At 41.1% G+C, this 20166-nt stretch overlaps 1 protein-coding gene across 3 annotated transcripts in view; it reads right to left on the minus strand.

Annotated features, from left to right (window-relative positions):
• The window catches only part of Washc2c (WASH complex subunit 2C), a 51508-nt gene extending 31784 nt beyond the window's left edge, over window positions 1-19724 (minus strand). For all 3 annotated transcript variants that reach the window (XM_028753459.1, XM_028753460.1, XM_028753458.1), the window contains exons 1-13: window positions 19656-19724; window positions 19454-19576; window positions 18692-18856; window positions 11157-11219; window positions 9671-9844; window positions 8003-8096; window positions 7138-7199; window positions 5894-5941; window positions 5052-5159; window positions 3933-4014; window positions 2356-2412; window positions 1451-1566; window positions 961-1018 (exon numbers count right to left, since the gene is read on the minus strand). In XM_028753459.1, coding sequence (XP_028609292.1) covers window positions 961-1018; window positions 1451-1566; window positions 2356-2412; window positions 3933-4014; window positions 5052-5159; window positions 5894-5941; window positions 7138-7199; window positions 8003-8096; window positions 9671-9844; window positions 11157-11219; window positions 18692-18856; window positions 19454-19576 — 1150 coding nt within the window. In that variant the 5' untranslated portion in view covers window positions 19656-19724. The remainder of the gene's footprint in view (window positions 1-960; window positions 1019-1450; window positions 1567-2355; window positions 2413-3932; window positions 4015-5051; window positions 5160-5893; window positions 5942-7137; window positions 7200-8002; window positions 8097-9670; window positions 9845-11156; window positions 11220-18691; window positions 18857-19453; window positions 19577-19655) is intronic.
• Window positions 19725-20166: the final 442 nt, after the last annotated feature.

The raw sequence follows: 20166 nt of genomic DNA on the forward strand, positions 1-20166 counted from the left end.
CAACACAGAACACATCACACGGGAGGACAGCCCCAACACGGAACACATCACACGGGAGGACAGCCTCCAGAACACATCACATGGGAGGACAGCCTCAACACAGAACACATCACACAGGAAGATGGCCCCAACATAGAACACATCACAAAGGAGAATGACTCCAACATGGAACACAAGGGAGGCCATTATTTAAAACAACTTATTTCCAGTTGTTTTACTGGGAACAGTATTAATAAAACTACTTTAAATCTAATGGAATAAAAATTGTGTACTACTTTGGGCTTTTAAAAAAAATCCTACTGATGATTCTGATGAATTACTGATGACCAAGTGATATTCTAAACACAATGTTCCTGTGAATTAAATGTCATTATAGTAAAGCTAGCCTCAGCATAACTACCAAAACCTTTTTCCTTTTGACTTTTTTTTAAAACATCTTTAAAAGGTAAATGCATGATATGGGTCTGAAGATGGTACTGTTAACTACAGCTAAGACAAAAATTAGTAAAGACAAACTGTCTACAACTGTTTCAAGCAAAAACAGCTTTTAGCTTAACGGAAATAAACTTTTGGGCGTTCTGTCTCACAATAGAAAGAGCTTTAGAACATGTTTCCTGGGTAGTTTTTGTTAACCTGATACAATCTTGAGTTATCTGGAAAGAACAACTCCCAGTTGAGAAACTACCTCCATCAGACTGGCCTATTGGTAAGTCTGTGGAGCACTTTCTTAATGACTGATGTGGCACAGCCCACTGTATACAGTGCCAACCCTTGGCTAGATGGTCCTGGGAGAGATAGAAAAATAGCTAAGTATGAGCCTGGAAGGCAAGCCAGGATGATGGACTATAAGCTGCACAGATGACATAAACCCTTTCCTCCCCAAGCTACTTTTGGTCATGACAGAAACAGAAAGCAAATGAGGAAAGCAAGTGAGGAGGAAGCATGTGTTCCCACACCTACCTTCACTAACAGAAGCCTGTGCTTGCCGGTCCCGGGGGGCTTCCTTGAAAAGGTCACTCTGGTTGTGGTAAGGCATAGCATCATTTTAAAATGCAAAGGTAAACAAGGCTGAACTTGAAGATTTCTGAGAAGTATCCTATACTTTGAAGCTACATATTTACTGTCCTGCCAAAGAATCAATAGCAAGGTGTAGACTAGAGCAAAATTATGTTTATTTGGGCCCATCAGGGATTAAATAAAAACATGGGAGAGGACGACATATGTAACTCAAGAAAATTACCCACTATTGATACTCCACAGCCTCTCCTCACATCAAAAAACAATAGGACATCAGGATAGATAATATTTCTCACTCTGTGGTTCTGACTTTAACATGTCTCCAAATATGAAAGGCATAACTAATAAGAAGCTTCTTTTCTCTAACAAAAACATGGCTTTCTTCCTTGCATGCTCAGTGACACAAAGAGCTTGACTCAATTGCCCAACTCACCTCATCTTCATCATCAAAAAGCCCCTGCCCATCACTGAACAGACCACCTCTAGAGCCAAATGGTGAGAAGTCGTCATCAGTCAACGCTGGGGGTGGGAACAAGATGTCTTCTTCATCTATCAGAAAGTAACATAGCACAAGGAGTGTTAAACTGGTGTAGCCTGTGGTGGTGGCACACTGCCTGTAATTCCAGCAGTCAGGAGGCTAAGATTAAGGAATCAAAGTTCAAGGTCAGACTGGGCATGGTAGGATTAAGGCCAGCGTGGACTACATAGCAATATTTTCCCTCAACTATATAAGAATGAGAGGGGGAAAGATGGGTTTGGGATTTCTCTGTATCTGGGATTGCCTCTATAGCATATTGGCATGACTTTAATAAAGCCACAGTTCACAAGGAGTACTGAGAATAAAGCAGTAGATTTCAAAGAATCCAGGGAAGTGCCTCAAAGGCTCTCGTCCTCAAAGGAGCAATGTCTGGGGACAAAAGTGATTCTTTAGTCCAATCTCTTGACTGACTTTGAAGCAAAAATTTAGTTTAACTGCCACATGCGAAAATTCAGAGAAAGGAAAACCAAACTAAGCAACAATCCTATAGATGGAAACATGGCAAGGGAACACATAGATGTCACTAGTTAATATGGAAGAGTCACATACGATCTTCACTGAAAACTTTAGCAACCCACAATTCCTACACATCTAAAAGAAATCTAGAAAGAAAGTGCCTACGTTAGACTAGCAACTTAATACTCACAAGCATTACTCCTCACTGGCCTTTCTTTCATCCTAGCACCTAAAATGTGTTTTCAGATGCTTTAAAAAAGTGAACAGAGACACAACCTAGTTGTCAGCACTTGCCAGTGACACCGGTCCGTTCCATAGAGGATCCTAGTGAGCAAAGGGCTTACCATCGGGAAGGGTTCTCCTTTCTTTCTTTTCCTTCACTGTCTTCGGAGGTTTTCCATCTGTGGAGGATAACTTATGAGAACCTCAGAGGTTTAACAATACTTAGCATTCTTGTTACAGATACTGATTCGCTACTCAAGACTGCAGCCTCATGACACAAGCCAAGAGCAGGAGTCACAAGTTCATATCTCAGCTCCGTAAGAGCACTTACTACAGGGGTGTCTCCATAAGGCAAAAGGCTGCAGGTCATGTGCATACCTGGACTGCACTCAAGGAAGAAATTACCTTTCTACTCTGTTAAAGAACTTGAGTGCACTGAATAGTGCACTTTTATTAGTTAAAATTTAAGAGTGAACATTAAGTAAACCCTGGATTCACAATCTGCTGTCCATAGTTCTCTGGGGTTCCAATATTACATGCATGTAAGATGTTGCATAGATATGCACATGTACTGGAGGAGGGGAGAAATAGGATACTCATGGTATCTAAATATCAAGTAGAATCCAAGAGCCACTGACATGGCCTAAAGTAGTCTCTCACAGGGGTCACCTAAGACCACTAGAAAACACAGATTATAATTCATTTAAAAAATTCATTTAAAAAACAGAAAAATTAGCTACGAAGTAGCAACAAAAATAATTTTATGGTTGAGTATCACCACTCCATGAAGAACTGTAATAAAGGGATGCAGGACTAGGAAGGTTGAGAACCACTGGCTTAAAGGGTCAAAGTGCTTAGCACCAAGCCTGACAACCAGAGCCACAAGGCAAGAGGAAGGAGAAAACCAAGTCTACATATAGATCAAGGCATGCCCCACCACCCCAAATAAATGAATGTCAAAAAACAATAAAGTAGTCTAAGAAAACTCAACAAAAGATCAAGAATTAGGGCTGGAGAGATGGCTCAGAGGTTAAGAGCACTGACTGCTCTTCCAGAGGTCCTGAGTTCAATTCCCAGCAACTCCATGGTAGCTCACAACCATCTGTAATGGGATCTGATGCCCTCTTCTGGTGTGTCTGAAGACAGCTACAGTATACTCACATATATAAAATAAATTAAATAATCTTTTTTAAATCAAGAATTAAAATTTAAGCCGGGCGGTGGTGGCGCACGCCTTTAATCCCAGCACTTGGGAGGCAGAGACAGGTGGATTTCTGAGTTCGAGGCCAGCCTGGTCTACAGAGTGAGTTCCAGGACAGCCAGGACTATGCAGAGAAACCCTGTCTCGAAAAACCAAAAAAAAAAAAAAAAAAAAAAAAGAATTAAAATTTAAGTCCATTGTGCCTTAGTAATTAGTGAACCCCATGTTTGAGTATAGTGGCTATGTTTCTGATCTCCAGCACTCACAGGAGAAGGAAAGAAGATAAGTTTAAGACCACCCTTGCCTACATCGCATATTTGAGGCTAGCATCAAATATATGAGATCCTGTCTCAGAAAAAGGAAGGGAGGGAGGGAGGGAGGGAGGGAGGAAGGGAGGACAGAAACACAGAGACAGAGAGATAGAGCATGTGTGAGGTGGCACGCAGGCAGACTACAGCATGCCACAATCCACCCCATTAACCTGCCTTCAGAACTCACCTACTTGTCCCTCTTTCCGCTGGTTTGGGATATCTCCCTTGATCCGAGCTGCCAGTTCATCAGCAAAAGACGTAGGTCTCTTCTACAGGCCAAAAAACAAAACAAGAAAAAAAAAAAAAAACAACCCTCTAACAAATGAATACATTTCTGGACACCTAACAAAATTCTATCAACAGTCACAAAGAAATCAAACTACAAATAAAACAGGACTTTGGAAAAAGATTTATTTATGCATGTGTCTGAGAATATACTTGCAAAGACAGGACTTTATTAATGAATTTAAACACATGGAGCCTACAAAGTTCAGGTAAGTAACAGGAGTCACAGAGTATCTCCTTAAAAGTTGATACAGTCATTTATTTTTTTAAATACTCTAAAAACCTCAGTGAGAAAAACTAACATGAGTATATGGAAGGAGACAGGAGAACATTTGATCTCAAAATTCTGGAGCTGACCATATTCCCAGTGAGCTGACTAAACCATCCTCAGCGTTAAAGGAAAGGAGTGTGAATGAGGCGAGTGGAGACACCGGGACACTGACTGCTGTCTATAAAACTACCAATCAAGGAACAGGAGAGAGGAGCCTGTGTCAGGTGTCTTACAACATCCTGTAACCCCAGCTCTAAGAAATCTGATACCCCCACATCTGGTCTCCCTAGGAATCCACGTGTATGAGTGCAAATACAGACACACAAATACATCAAAAGCACATCCACAATCTTTAAAAGAAAGAAAATCAAGTTACAAATATAGGAGCTGTAGAGGTGGCTAACTCAGCACAATGTCTGCTACATAAGTGTGAGAACCAGAGTTCAGAATCCTAGCACTCACAAAAAAAGCTAGAAGTGGCTATGTGTACGTGTAATCTCAGAGCTGGGAAGATAAAGAGAGGAGAGCCCCTGGGGCTTGTTGCCAACTACTTTAGCTGATTTAGTAAGGCCTAGGTTCAGTGAGAGAGCCTGACTCAAAAATAAAAGGGGAGCGTAACTGAGGAAGTTGTCTACTGTTTATCTCTGGCTACACACACCATTACAGATGTGAGAGGACGACAAGAGCAGTGTCAACATTAAGGAGCAGCATGAATCTTCTGAGACCTCGCTGAGTGGTGACTGTACTTACAGACTGAGCATTTCCCTCCATGTCCTCAATATCATCCCCCTCCTTCTCAGAGTCAGCAAAAAGGTCTCCATCATCATCCTCTTCTTCATCACTCATCTGTGTGGTATGCTGAGAAAGTAGAACAGAATTTCTAGATGCAAGTCACCAAACTAAAAAGGAGACACTATCAATTTTTAATCTCTCCCTTTAGAAACGTGACCACATTGGAAACATATATTCCATATAATTTATTTATTAGAAACTAAACAAAGGATTTACTTTTTAATAAGAATATAAGAGCAAAATATCAAAGCAAGATATTAGAATTTTTAAATGTTCATTTTTAGAGAAATATAAATTAGTCTTAACAAGAAGGGATGGTTAAAAGGAGCTATTAGAAAGGAACAAAACGAGCCGGGCGGTGGTGGCGCACGCCTTTAATCCCAGCACTCGGGAGGCAGAGGCAGGCGGATTTCTGAGTTCGAGGCCAGCCTGGTCTACAGAGTGAGTTCCAGGACAGCCCGGGCTATACAGAGAAACCCTGTCTCGAAAAACCAAAAAAAAAAAAAAAAAAAAAAAAAGAAAGGAACAAAACTTGGAAGAGGTAACAGCCAAAGGAGGAGGCTGACCTAACACATGACATACTTAAGGGAACACAACTGTGAGCATGAAAATCCTCACGTATCACTCAAAAGTCATTCAATGAGACTTAGCACACAAATATCATGCAGAGCTTGCCAAACAGGCATTAGACCCTAGGTTCAAGGCCTAGTACCAATAGCAGGAGGAAAAGTAATTTTAGTATACACATTATGCTTCAACTAAAGCTTTAAAATGAATTCATTTCAATACATGAGCTTTACCTGGTTTTGATCATTGTCACTATGACTGGCAAAATCTTCATCTGACTCCTGTGGGTGAAAAGGTTTTGCTGTTAACACAGAGAAGATCTTCTCAGTCTCTGTGATAAGTGGCTGAGTCAGGCAGAGGGAATGCTCCTAACCTCAGTCATCTTAAGTAGCAGACAGGATGAATTCAGGCAACAGTGCTAGAACTGTCCAGCTACTATAATTTTTGTGTTTCATATAGATAGCTCTAATGATTCATTCACATCATTTGTATCTCCCAATTCTAACCTTCAGACTTAAAGAAAGAACATCATTTAATTAAATCATAGGATGTTGGTTTGTGTTGCTTTACATTTGGGACTACAATCTCTGTGCCCTCACTAGCAGGATAACTACTTTATCAACTCAAAAACTGAAGGTCAGTTTGCTACCAATGATTACTACACTGACAGCTAAAAGCAAAGGACCCAGAAGACAGTTATCTACAGCAAGATAACAGGCGAGTTTCTATCTACCACTAGGACTTCCATTTACCAGCTGGAGGAAGGAATTCAGGAGAGGGAGGGCAAGTGCGTGAACAATAAAGAAATGAAAATCAGACACACAAAATGGTCTCCTTTTAGAATCTCATACTCATTGTCTGAAGAACAACTCAAGGTGCCAGACTCTGGATCAAGGCTATTCTCTGTAGACTTTTAGTCACCAGCAAATGAACATGAAGTAGATGCTTTCATTAGAAGACTTAGAAAATTCTTCAAGGGCTGCAGAGGTGACGCAGTGGTTAAGAGAGCATGCTGCTCTTGGCATGTGACATCTAGGGCTTCTGACACCCTCTTCTGCTCACTACAGGCACTACACACACATGTACGTATTTGCATATAATAATAATAACAACTTTGTAAAAGTTGTTCATTGCAGCTATTTATTTTTTCCTAAGATCATTCAAGACAGACACAGTCCAAGACTAAGTTTTAGGCAGAGACAGTGATACAATATCTAAGCTGCTCTCTCCTCAAAATATAATGGAAAGTGAAGGAATTTGGTAGAAAGGAAGAGAGGTAAGTAACGGTGAAAGGGATCAAAGCAGTTTCCCTCACTTCTCTCTCTACAAATTAGAAAAAAGAATTTCAACCCTTCAGATTCTGCCCCATAAGTTTTATGAAATTAGTTCCCTAATTCTGAAGCGTGTTACATCCCTAGCCTGCGACATGCATCCTAAGCGTCCTGCCCACCATGACCTGGCCAGACCATGTCCTCACCTCCTCTTCCTTCTCGTCTTCACTATCCACAATGCTCCCACGGTCACTGCCCACAGAGCCTTCTGTCAGAAAGAGTTGTAAAAGTCAGCACCAATTTCACCAGAAAATGTCTATAGCTCCTTCTCCAAATGGCCAACCACAACAGCATCAAAGAGACTTTAATGAAACTATTCCCATTTAGTAGAATGAAAGAACCTTTTTAATGAATAGAATATCAAAGTATCTCCTATGAATTAAAAAAAAAGTCATAAATTGGCCTTATTCTACAAGAATGTCAAGGTAACAAAAAAATAAAAGAAGAAGAAAAGGAAACCATATCAGATTAGAAGTCACTGGTGGTGACAGTGCAGGCAACTAACTGCTTGCAGTCCTGACGATGGGAGCTCTGTCTCTGGAATTCACATGATAGAACAGAGAACTGACCCTCATAGGCTGTCATCTGACTTCCACAGAGCACACACATACAATAAACAAACATAAAATAATAAAATGAAAAAGTGACTAGAGTGGTTTAAAAACTAACTGCTTTAAGTCTTAGCCTAGAGAAGGAGGCAGAGGAAGTAAAGGTCTTTGATGGGATAACAGGCAAATCTGAATATAACCAAAGATTAGCTAATAATAAAGTCTCTTGAAACTGATCACTTTACAGCACGGTTATATAAGAAAATGTCCTTATTCTGAGAAAATACACAGAGAAGATTAGGACATTAGGGTTAAGGAGATTCAGACACATTATGGTGTATAGACAGAGAACAAAAGGAAACATTAGCGGGCACACCTGAGGAAGAAGCTCTGGGCTGAAATGGTGTGACCATAAAAGGTTAAGCTGTAGGACACACAACAGAAAAACTGTAAGAGAGCGCACCTTCACTGGACAGCTCTCCAAGCCCAACATCTTCCTGCTCCATGAAGAGCTTTGAGCCGATGAGGTAGGGTAAAGGCCGGTCAATGTAGAGATCCTTCAAGGAAAGGACACAACCATTAAACACACGGGTTGAAAATAAGGCCAAGTGTTCTTCTTGACGGCCTGCTGCATCTACTATCTAAAACAAGTTAAGGTGATAAATCAACGTAGAAAAGAAGAAAGCATGGGAAGGTTAAAAGTACATCTTCAAAACGTCAAATCTGACCAGGCAGTGGTGGTGCACACCTTTAACCCCAACACTCGGGAGGGAGAGGTAGGCAGATGTCTGTGAGTTCAAGGCTAGCCTGGTCTAAGAAGTAACTGCCAGGAAGTCTTCCTTAGCACAAGCTACAGAGTATGTGCTCCTCAGGAGCTTCTCTGATTCATCTAATCCCAACCTGAATCTCCTTTTGCCCTAAAAACTAGAGACAAGAGGGAGAGAGGTTGGTCAAAGGGCACGAAAGCTTCAGTTAGCCCTAACATAAGCTGAGCAATGACAACTCCAAGACCAACCAACATGCCAGACTGCAGGAGGCAAAGGCCTCACTACCTAAACCTTACACACACAACTACAGGGCACTGAGGAAAGCTCGCAGGGGAAAGGAGTCCTCCCATGGGAAGAACACACCAATTGGTTCCAACACCAAATGGTCACCCCTGAAAACATACATGTAAGAGACACTATGTGGACTCAACGGGTTATATTTAGGAATGTAAATGTTATACAAATTCACATATGACTGCAATAACAATTAATGAAAAAAAATGACATGAATTTGAAGGAGTGGAGACAGGTATATGGGAAGGTTAAGGAGGAAAAAGGAAGAAACATTGTTAACTAAATTACAATCCCAAGGGAAAAAAAAAAACCAACTCCAGTTAGAGGAAATAAGATCAAAAGCTAACAATACAACAGAACGATTACAGTTAATAAAAACGCATTTTTTTTAATCATTGAGAGATTTTATGGTTCTCACCATGAATTAAGTATGTGACACATGCAGAAGTTAGAATAAGTCATTCTACAGTTAACAGACACTTCAAAACATGATATATATATATAAATATGTTTTTCTCATAAAAATTAAAATAAATAAAACTTCAGTCTTAAAATAAAAATGAGCCACAAAACAGTGGGTGGGTAAAGGCCTACAGAGTTCCCTCCCCAGAACCCAAGGAAAGGTAGAAGGAGAACCAACTCCACAGCTCTCCTCTCTCAGCTGTGTGTCATGGGACACATATGCCCCATACTAATGCATCAATAATAAATGTTAAAAACCAAATAAATGTTAAAAAACCAAATTTAAAAAACAAACCAAATCCAGTTAAAATTCTCACCCCTCCCCTTAACTTCTTGGCTATAAGTCAGTTTTCTTGCAGAGTTCTAAGGATGGTCACTCATTTAAATGCCTTCTCTCTCACAGACTATATACTAAAAACCTTAGAGGAGAAGGAGGTATGCTCTGCAACTTTTACCTACCTTGTACCCCTGAAATGCTCAGTGTGTCAAGTAAGGTTCCCAGAAGGGGTCACTTTGAGAATACTAATAACATACATAGCGCGTGCCTTATACAACCCATGCCCAACCAAGTAGTTAAAACATCACCGTACTGTAACTGAATGCTTTACCTTTGGTTCAAGGATCAGTTCCACCCGCTCATTGGCATCCTCCTCCTCAGAATCTGAATTCCCTGCTTTTATGTCAAGTTGCTCAAACGCACTATCCAGGACCTGTAACCCGTAGTTCACGGCCTCCTGAACTTTAGGAATCAGATCTATTTCTTTCTGTTCCCGAGTCTTCTCCTACAAACAAAATATGCTTCAGTGTGTCTCCAATATACCAACTCTAAAGTCATGCCCTCCCCAAAAAATTTTACAAAATGTCAACAGAGTTATGTTCTATTGAATGCCTTGATACAGACTTTGGAGTCAACACACAAGCTTTCAATCTTAGTTTTGTCACTTTCTGGGCATCAATCAAACAACCTAAACTCAGAATTCCAATTTTTTCATCTGGAAAATCAGATGAACATTCGAATTAGAAAGCAAAACTGAGCCAGGCAGCAGTGGCACAGGCCTTTAATTCCAGCACTCGGTAGGCAGAGGCAGGAGGGGATCACTGTTCCAGGGTAGCCAGGGCTGTTACACAGAGAAACCCTGTCTCAGAAAAGAAGAGAAAAGAGAAACAAACAAACCAAAACTGAGTCAGTAAAATCACGTCTGTGGATGAGTGTGCTCAATGACTCGAACCTACCTGTAGCTTTAAGGACGGAACCAGGCTCTGACATCTAGCCCTATGGCATTCAGAACACACTTCACTATATCCTAACCACTTTTAAATGTAATGTTGGTTTGATGTAACAGGAATAGTCATTTGGCTGAATAGCAAATGCCTGAGTACTATTAATGAAAATTCACTTTCCTAAAAATGCCAACAACAACAAGTGTCTCCTTGTGTGAACTTCCAAAAACACTTACCAACCATGCAGTGTAGTTTAGATCAATAACCAATGGCCTCAGCAGACAATGAAGCCTCTGAGAGTAAATGTCCTAAATCATCAGGTCCCTGCAGTCCCATGACAGAGTCAATCATTACTCGCTGCGCAATCCACTCTGTCCTAACAAATCTTGTACCCATGGGTCCTCAAATACACACAGACTAGACCTATATTCACCTAGCTAACGTGACAGAAACAAGAATAAAAACAATCACAAAAGAGACAGGGAAACTAGGCCTTCAGAGACCTCACTTCTGTGACATTCATTTCCCAAAGCTCAGGATATGGCCTGTCTCTGCATAAACTGAGGAAGAGTGGCTTCTTGATCTTTAAAGGGTAGGAAGAGGTTAGAGGGGACAGAGAGGGAAAAGGGAGAAAGGAGGACAAGACGATACTTCCACTGTGGCCTGTAAACCTTGACAGTTTACTCTGCTCCGTATTTATGCCAGAATTCAGCTATTTCATCTATGTATTAACAGGCTAAATTTCAGGGGAAAATGGAAACGTTTTCTTGGGCTACTGCCAAGGGCCATATCTCCCATGTTCCCAGTTCTCATCACCCTTTTATCATTTCCACAGGCTAATAATTCAAAGAAAGAAAGGTTTAATACAAGTACCTGCTCTGTTCTTTCTGCCTCCGCCTTGAGCACCTGCTCCTCCACTTCTTCATCATACACCCGCTAAGTATGGAAGCAAAGCCATTGAAAATGGTTAAGCAGTGGAATGGAACCACAGGTAAGAAGCTCAATACAAAGAACTTCAAAAAGACAGAAATACCAAAGAGCATACCCAAGCTGAACTCAGCCCTCCTACATATATGTACCAGATGTGCAGCTAGGTTTTCCTATCGGTCCCAAACAACTAGAGTGGGGGCCATCCTTAAAGCTGTTAACTGTCTATGGAATACATCCCTGACTGGACTGCCTTGTCTGGCCTTAGTGGGAGGGGACTGGCCCAGCCCTACAAAGACTTGATGTGCTGGAGTAGGGGGATACCTAGGAGGGCCTCCACCCTCTCAGAGGAGAAAGGGGAGTGTAAGGGAAGATTGTGGGAGGGGGACTAGGAAGGGGAAGCAATCGGATGTAAAGTGAATAAAAGCAATGGAAATGGTTTTTTGGAAAACAACAAGGACCTCCACCAGTGGGTCATGAACAAGTAACAAAACAGTAATTTACCTGAAGTTAAATTTTAGAAAAAGACATGAATGACTAAAAAACACAAGAAACTATCTGGTGATCAAAGAGTTCTGAAAACACTATAATCCCAACTACACGTATTTTCACTTAACCTAATCCATAATTCTAACAGGGCAACAGTACAAGTACCTTTACCCAAAGCCATTGCTAATATCAACTGATATAATTTACTGACTAGATAAATAACAAAGCAAGAAAAATAATAAAGTTAAACTGTACTTTTATTTTGATGCTTTAAAATGGTTGAAAGTTTTATACACTTATCTCATATGAATCAAAGAAAAAAGGTAAAATCCACCAACAACTTGCCAGAAGATATATGGCCAAGGAAGAACCTCTTTTACAAGACATATCTGTCATTCCTGAAACTCACTGCAATTTTTTTAAACAACTAGAGTGTAACGTATTTGTTATAAAAAGCCAATATAAGTGTAGGTATGATGGCTAATCTTGGTTGTCAACTTGACTATATCGGACTCTTGTGAAGAATTTTCTTGATCATATTATTTGAAGCAGGAAAATCCAATCAGAATCTGGAGCACATTTTCTTGTGGAAGCCCAGATAAAAGGACATGGAAGAAGGAAACTGTGCTTTTTGCTCTCTTGTGCTCATTCCTGCTAGCAAGTTCATCTCTCTTGCTGCTAAGGCATTCCTTTGCTGATACTAGAACCAACTTCTTCAGGATTCTAGTAGAGACTGAAGATCAGCAATCCTCCAGGCCTCCAGCTCCAGATGGGGACTGCTGGGATAGGCAGGACTGCTGGGACAGGCAAGCTCCTGGGTGAACAACTACTGCACTCTCGAGCCACTGTCTTAACGCATGACAGCCACTATAGGACGACCTTGAGCACATCCTGCAAGCCAATCTAATGAATCTCCTTTTAATATATGTGTCCACCCTATCAATTCTGTTCCTTTAGAGCCCTGATTATGTAGGATAATGAAAATGTTCTGTAGAGACAAGAGGGTTACAAAGGCTTGTGAATACATTAAAACACACTGAGCTACGCTACTTAAAAGAAACCACCTAAGTCATTTTAAAAATGATTAATCAATATTCCTTATCTGAAGTTTTTATATTTTAGATTGTTGGAATATTTATAGGAGACTTTATGAGCACCCTAACTAAAAATCCAAAACCTGACACTGAGGCATGCAAAGTTCCAGATTTTATTTCAGTGCATTTCATCTGATTTCATTTTGAATTAAGAACAATCAAACTGTGACCATGACAACTAGATGAAAAGACTCTATTGCTGAAGACACTACATACTTTGGTTGTGGTACATAGAGATACCAGGCTGGAAACAGGCTGGAAACTTCCTCTCTGCTGGGTAACTTTCATAGAACTGAAAAATACTATGCCAGTAACTGCTTAGGAATGAGCAGTGTCTTCCACAGAGGTAGACTCTGTATACTGCAATACCGACCTGAGTGGCAGGACTGCTCTGGTGATGACCAACTGCCTTCTAATTGGACCTGAGGCCTGCGCCATGCATGCCATGGAAAGCAGGTGTGAAGCCCGTGCCTGGGAATGCCATAAAGTCTGGAGCTCATACTACTTCTGTCTTTGCTAGAGTGATACAGTCAAAATACCTTCTAGATGTTTATACCCATAGGTTAGGGCTATTCTCAACCTTTGCAGATATGTCAAACTCATAGAGAGAAGTTTAAAAACAAAAATAAAATGATGACTATTTCTGAATAAAAGGAAATTTTGAGGAGTTGATCATGATGGTTCATGCTTACAGGCCGATTTTCAGCAATCTAAAGCAGAAGACTGTTAGACAATAAGATCCTGTCTGAAAAAAACAAGTTGTTAAAGCAACTTGCCGCTGGGCGGCGGTGGCACACGCCTTTAATCCCAGCACTTGGGAAGCAGAGACAGGCAGATTTCTGAGTTCGAGGCCAGCCTGGTCTACAGAGTGAGTTCCAGGACAGCCATGGCTACACAGAGAAACCCTGTCTCAAAAAAACAGAAAAAAAATAAATTAATTAAAGCAACTTGCCCTATCAAGTGTATTAGATTACAATATTTAATAACTTAAGGAACAATGAAAATTACATGGAAAACTAAGTTTATGTTCACATATACATACATACAGGTCAGTGATAAAAGAATAGCTGTTCAATAAAAGCTCTCTTCATGTGTGCTCACGCATACCCATAAATATATACTCCAAAGATATAAAAAAATAAAAATGCAGAGATACAAGGATACTTCCCCCAAAATATCACAGTTAGGAGGAAATAAAGGAGGTAGTTGGTTCCTATGAAGCAAATATGGAAAAATATCAAAATTCTAGATGCTGCATATTCTTACCATGTGTGGTTATTCTCTATTCTTTCCTAAACAAATCAAGTACTTCATATAAAGCTAATAGCTAAATATTAAAGTATGTTTGGCATAGTCAAATAATGGAGTAAGAATAAAATTACATTCAAGAGCCGGGTGGTCTCTAACCCCAGCACAGGGAAGACAGAGGCAGGAGGATCAGGAGTTAAAGCCCATTCTCGGCAACACAAGGAATTTGAGGCCAGTCTGGGTTACATGAGACCTTGTTTGAAAACAAAACAAATCAGTTCATAAAAGTCTCAAAGCTGTGTAAAAAATTATTTTTAACACTAAGAAATATGCAGGTTGTAAATGCACAGTAAATACACAGTTCTATGCACAGTCATCCAGACTACAGGGAAATTCAAAATGATTTTCCCTGGCTAATTAATTTCAGGTAGTAAATTATCTGTAGGTTTGGTTTTTTAAGCCTAATGTCTGTGTAAACTCAGACCTAGAACATTTGTCCCAGTCTCCCCAGGAGTTGATGCTTCAGGTGGCTTCAACCGTTCTTACTTTCTTTTTTTTTTTTTTTTTTAAGGTTTACTTTTATTTCTCCCTTTGCCTGTGCATATGTGTACTGTACAGGTGTACTGTCTGTGCCTTGTACCTGAAAAGACCAGAAGAGTGTCTAGGATCCCCTAGAATTGGAGTTATAGATGTTTGTTAGCAGCCATATGGGTGCTCAAAATAGAACGTGGGTCTTTTTTTAATTATTACTTAGTTTTATTTTATGTACAATGGTGTTTTGCCTGCATGTATGTCTGTGTGAGGATATCAAATCTTGGAGTTACAGATAGTTGTGAGCTGTCATGTGGGTGCTGGGACTTGAGCCCAGGTCTTCTGGAAGAACAGTTAGGTGCTCTTAACCACTGTGCCATCTCTCCAGCCCCTCATTCTTAATTTTCCTTCCTAACTGTCCTATACCAAACATTTCCAATATGAGAGCAACAACAACAATAAAAACACATGAACCTTTAAGTGGGATTTTAAGATAGGACAGCTACTAGAGTCATTTCAAATTTGTATGGCAAGACCTGTAACCTGAAAAGGCTTTCTGGCTAATGTCTAAAACGATCAATACTGAGCAATCTAAAACAAAGCCTGGTAGCAAAAGAAGCTCCAAAGCATTAGAGGCTACTTTGTCAAAAGCAAAGCATATCTGCAAAAATAAAACAGGCTGGCAGAAGGAGATAGAATGTGCAGGGGATTATGGGCTGATAAGGTTCTGAACTTTAACCCCAAATTGTTGATTCTCTATGACAATTTAGTAATGATATCTTTTTCCTTAAAAAGAGGGTGGGGGGCTGAAAAGGAAGAAAATGATGAAAACATAGGTTTTATAATCAACAGAATGATACTGGAAAATCAATTTAAGTTTCTTTTTAAATTTTTTTTCCACAAAGCTAAAAATTCTTTAATTAACTTTTTAAAAGTTCCTTATGGTCTTTTATTATTTACTATATACAGGCAGGTGTTTTACCTACATATACATCTGTGCACCATGTGCCAGAAGAAGGCAATAGATCCCCTAGAACTAGAGTTTCAGGTGGTTGTGGGCTGTCATGTAGGTACAAGAATTGAACCCAGGTCCTCTGGAAGAGCAGCCAGTGCTATTTAACCTATGAAGCCATTCATCCCTCAAGCCTCCTATGTTCTTAACTAGGACTGCTGAGTCTGAGGTCAGCCTCTGCTGCAGAATGAAACTCTGTCTCAAGGGAAAAACAAAAAAGGCAAGGGGTGGCACCTTAAGAACTGGGTCCCTTTCTGCTTGGAATTTAAAACATAGGCCAGAACTAATCAGCTATTCTCTTTCAGGACTCCCTCTTGAGCCCTTACTAATGATTCTATGTAACTTCTATTGCCCTCCAAAGTCCTGACTGTTCTATTGCCCTAGAAACTCCAGCTTGCTTCACTAATTCTAAAATGTAGCTTGCAATTATGAGGCTGCCTCTGAGACTAACAAAACCCAACTGACTTTAAATAATCTCTCAAAAGAATTTTCACAAACCTAAATAGCAGCAGCATCCTAGCCTGAATTGTAATTCTTGAGAATCAATGTCAGAGTTTGAAGAAAATACACAGGCGAGCAGACAGATGCAATAGGCATTTTTCTGAAGTTAATTTTTCCCCCCATTTTCTGAAGCACTAGCTATACTCCGAACATCATCAGGTGCTCCTCCACACAGGAAGAAGCTGTATGTACCATGTGGCATGTAAAAGGTCTTGGAAGCAGTTACATTTAGTGTGGCATCAACACTTTTGAAGGATCCTGATGGCAGACTGGAAGGGGAGAGGAATAAGGCCTTATCATTAAGGAGACAAAGCCATGAATGGACATAAAGAACAATTTTAAAAGGATTTCACAAAACTTAAGCTATAGGAAATTTTAAGAAAATTTTTCCAGAAAAAGCTAGAAGAGGAAGACTATCTAATTAAAATCTATGATCAGAAAATGACGTTTCTCATGCCTCCTCCACCTGAAAACAGTGTGATGGGGTACCAGTCTGGTACAGATACATGGAGTACAAAAGAAAACTTCCCAGATTTGTTCCTTGCCCAATCTACAGCTACAACATTAACTACAAGAAGAGCTGAGCATCTGATGTAGCAAGAAAGTTGCACAATAAGAACTACATAGAAGCCGGGCGGTGGTGGCGCTCGCCTTTAATCCCAGCACTTGGGAGGCAGAGGCAGGCAGATTTCTGAGTTCGAGGCCAGCCTGGTCTACAGAGTGAGTTCCAGGACAGCCAGGACTACACAGAGAGACCCTGTCTCGAAAAACAAAAAACAAAAAACAAAAAAAAACAAAACAACAAAAAAAGAACTGCACAGAAGAACAGCACATAAAACCATCCAATCCAGCTTGGGGGTGGGGGGGTCCTGTCATCAAAAAAGGGGAGAATAGTCCCCTAACTGACCCTTCCAGGGAGATAAGTGCTCAGGTTGACTAGCCAGGTTCTGTGCACATCAGAAAATGTCCTCAGGTTGAACATGCCAATCCAAAACTCCAAAATCCAAAACTTTCTGAGCAGTGGCATGTCATTCAAAAAAGTTTGGACATCGGGCTGTTTGAACTTAGGGGTGCTGAACCTGTAAGGTCTCTGTAGATTCTACATCTTAAAAACCTGAAATTTGAACAACTTCTAGTCCCAAGTATCCCAGACATTTGTACATTCATCTGTATTGGGTTTACTTGTTCATGTTATTCATGAACATAACATGAATCCATGTCATGTTTCAAACCCCAGAGTTTCCCTTTGCCATTAAAGAAAAGAATTGGTGGCATAGCCACCTCTATGAGCCAGGTAGTCTGGCACATGCAGTAGTGAACAAAGAGCCCTCATCAAACCCCATGTCTCAAACGAGATGGAATGTGAGGTCTATCACTTCAGTTTGCACTACTAAATTATGCAAACATACAACAGCAACAGCCCACATGGCACTCTGGTACTTTTATAATCCCAAGTCATGGGCTTTATAACCTTAACCATTTATGAAATTCTGTTTAATAGTTTTCACCTAACAATTTCAGGATGCTATGTACTCGGGTAACTCTCTTCTCACTGCTGGGTATAGGGCTATAAGCCTGTAATCTCAGAGGTGAGAATTTCTCCCCAAATTTAAGACCAGCTTAGTCTACATAGCAAGTTCTACACTAGTCAGAACTAATGATGAGCAAAAACAAACAAACAAAAAAACCCCAAAATGCCTTTCCACAAATTAATTCAAAAGACGTTCTTTGATCTGATGAACTAAGCTCCCTTCCCGTTCTCAAGATGGTCCCTACTCTTTGCTAGATGGCTCCAGGCATGCTTGCTTCTTTTCTATTGTAGTTTTTTACCAAGATAATTTATCTATATATTCCTAGCAGCTCACAGGAACTCATTACGAAAACAAAATTCATATACACTTTAGTTAAAGGTCAGCAATATTTTTACTGCTGACTCTGTGTCATATATATTCATCCAAATTAAGAAAACTGGCGCTGGCAGGACAGTAGTGGCCCACACCTTAAATCCCAGCACTTGGGAGGCAGAGACAGATGGATTTCTGTGAGTTTGAGGCCAGCCTGGTCTACAGAGTGAGTTCTAGGACAGCTAGGACTACAGAGAAACCCTGTCTCCAAAAAAACAGAAGAAGCAAAAGGAAAGGAAGAAAAAGAAAACCGTAGTTGACAAAATGCAAAGCAGACATCTGCATCTTCTTATACAACTGATAGAAACATAATGGACCTACATAAAGTCTACAGGGACTGAAGGCAAAATGGAGCAACCAAGGGCATAGCCAGGCATATCGTTGATCATACCAAATGAGCACAGTGGCTTTTCTGAGAGGCACACAATTGGCACACAATTCTGCTCAAATGGTAATTGCCCTCAAAACTAAAAACAGAAAAGCCAACACGAGGTAAACATTATTATTAGATTTTTTTAAAGGTTTGTAAAACCCACAAACTTTACTAATAAAAGACACTGATTCCAGAGAAAGGAATTTCAGTTACCAAGAACCAACTATCCAACAAAACTCAGAAGGGAACCTAATTATCGTTATAAATTACAGTAGCTCTTACTCCCCACAAGGGATTATTCAAAGGTCAGAGGCTATAAAACAACTCACATTCTCAATGAACTGGGTGTTAGACAGCATGAGGAAGTCGTTGAAGACATTATGCAGACGACAATGTGTGGCTTTGGTCTCCTGAATTAATCCATCCACCTGCTTCTTGATTTCATGAGTCCTGGAGATAGTCTGCTGTGAGAATTCCTGTAGAAACTGTAGTAGCTATTTTGAAAAGAAACATACAGAAGTATCAACAACAACAACAACAAAAAAGAACCCCTTTTCTTTCGCCCAAATGTTCTGTAAAAGGGATGATACTTTTGATCTGAGCTCAAGTGACCCTGGAAAGCATTAAGAAACCTCATCAGATAAGTGTATCCAGTGTAACCAGTATCACATTTCTAGAGGGATTTAAAGTCCTGTGTGGTTGTCACTCTCCAAAGACCACATAACAAAACACCCCAAATCCTATTTATATGAAACTTCTGAGCTCTTGGTTCCCGAAGTGAGCAGTTCTACTCAAAAATATGTGCTGCCCCATTTAGCCCAAGTTCTAATACAGAAAGGCCTCCGTAGAGACAGAGCAATCCTTAAAGAGGATAGAAACGATTCTGCACAGCAGGATGGCGTGGAGGGCAAGGTTGAAAAGCCTCTGCACGGAAGGAAACCCGCGTCAGCGCGGCAGAGAGCTGGGTAGAAGCCCACTGGGCCGCCCTCCCCGGTGTCCGAGACTGCGTCTTTGAATACTGGAGGATGCGTGTTCCCGAGAAGGGGTAATCACAACTCTGTCCCTCCCTTGGCCCCGGGTCCCTCGCTCACACCGGCGTCAGCCGCCAGCGACCAGTTCTGACTGCTGCGGCGGATCTCCTCCACGGACCAGGGCCGTTCCCACACGGGCTCGGACCCCGGAGGCCGCTCCGAGTCGGGGCTCGTCCGGTTCATCTACAGCAGGAAGGACAAAAAGAAGAGCTGAGTCTGGAGCGAAGGATCCAGCCCTGCCCTCCTGGGCCGCCGTCCTCACCACGATGACACCGCCACTCTGCAAGCTCTAAAGCGACTACCGGAGCCGCTACCACACCGCCCACAAGGCGCTGTGGTAATCACATGGTTCGCGTCACGTGATGACGTTCTCACGTGACCTGGGGCGCAGCCTCCAAGAGGGAGCCTTGGGTTTACTGCTCCTGGGTAGTTCGGATGTGTGTTTGGCCAGAGTGAGGTGCCTAGGCGGCCTACTCTTGGAGTACAAAAGAGATAAGTAGTACCAGCGGGGCCCATGCTGAGGAATCCCGTGGCCTACCAGCTGGGAGGCAGAAGGGGAAGGAGAGCAAAGGACGACTTCCTGGATGCACAGCAGCTTTGTTGATTATGCATTTGATGTGTAACTGGCTCAGAGACTCAGTGACCCTCACCTGCTAACTGACTTGGTTTCAATTCAGTGGTTCAATTCTGTTTGAAATTCTTTACCCTCAGCTGAGATTCAAGTCCAATTTCCACACTGCTGGGGGCGGGGGGGATCCAAAACTCTTCTGGCT

Source organism: Grammomys surdaster, unplaced genomic scaffold (genome assembly GCF_004785775.1).
Source record: "Grammomys surdaster isolate TR1022 unplaced genomic scaffold, NIH_TR_1.0 125950, whole genome shotgun sequence".
Taxonomy (NCBI): Eukaryota; Metazoa; Chordata; class Mammalia; order Rodentia; family Muridae; genus Grammomys; species Grammomys surdaster.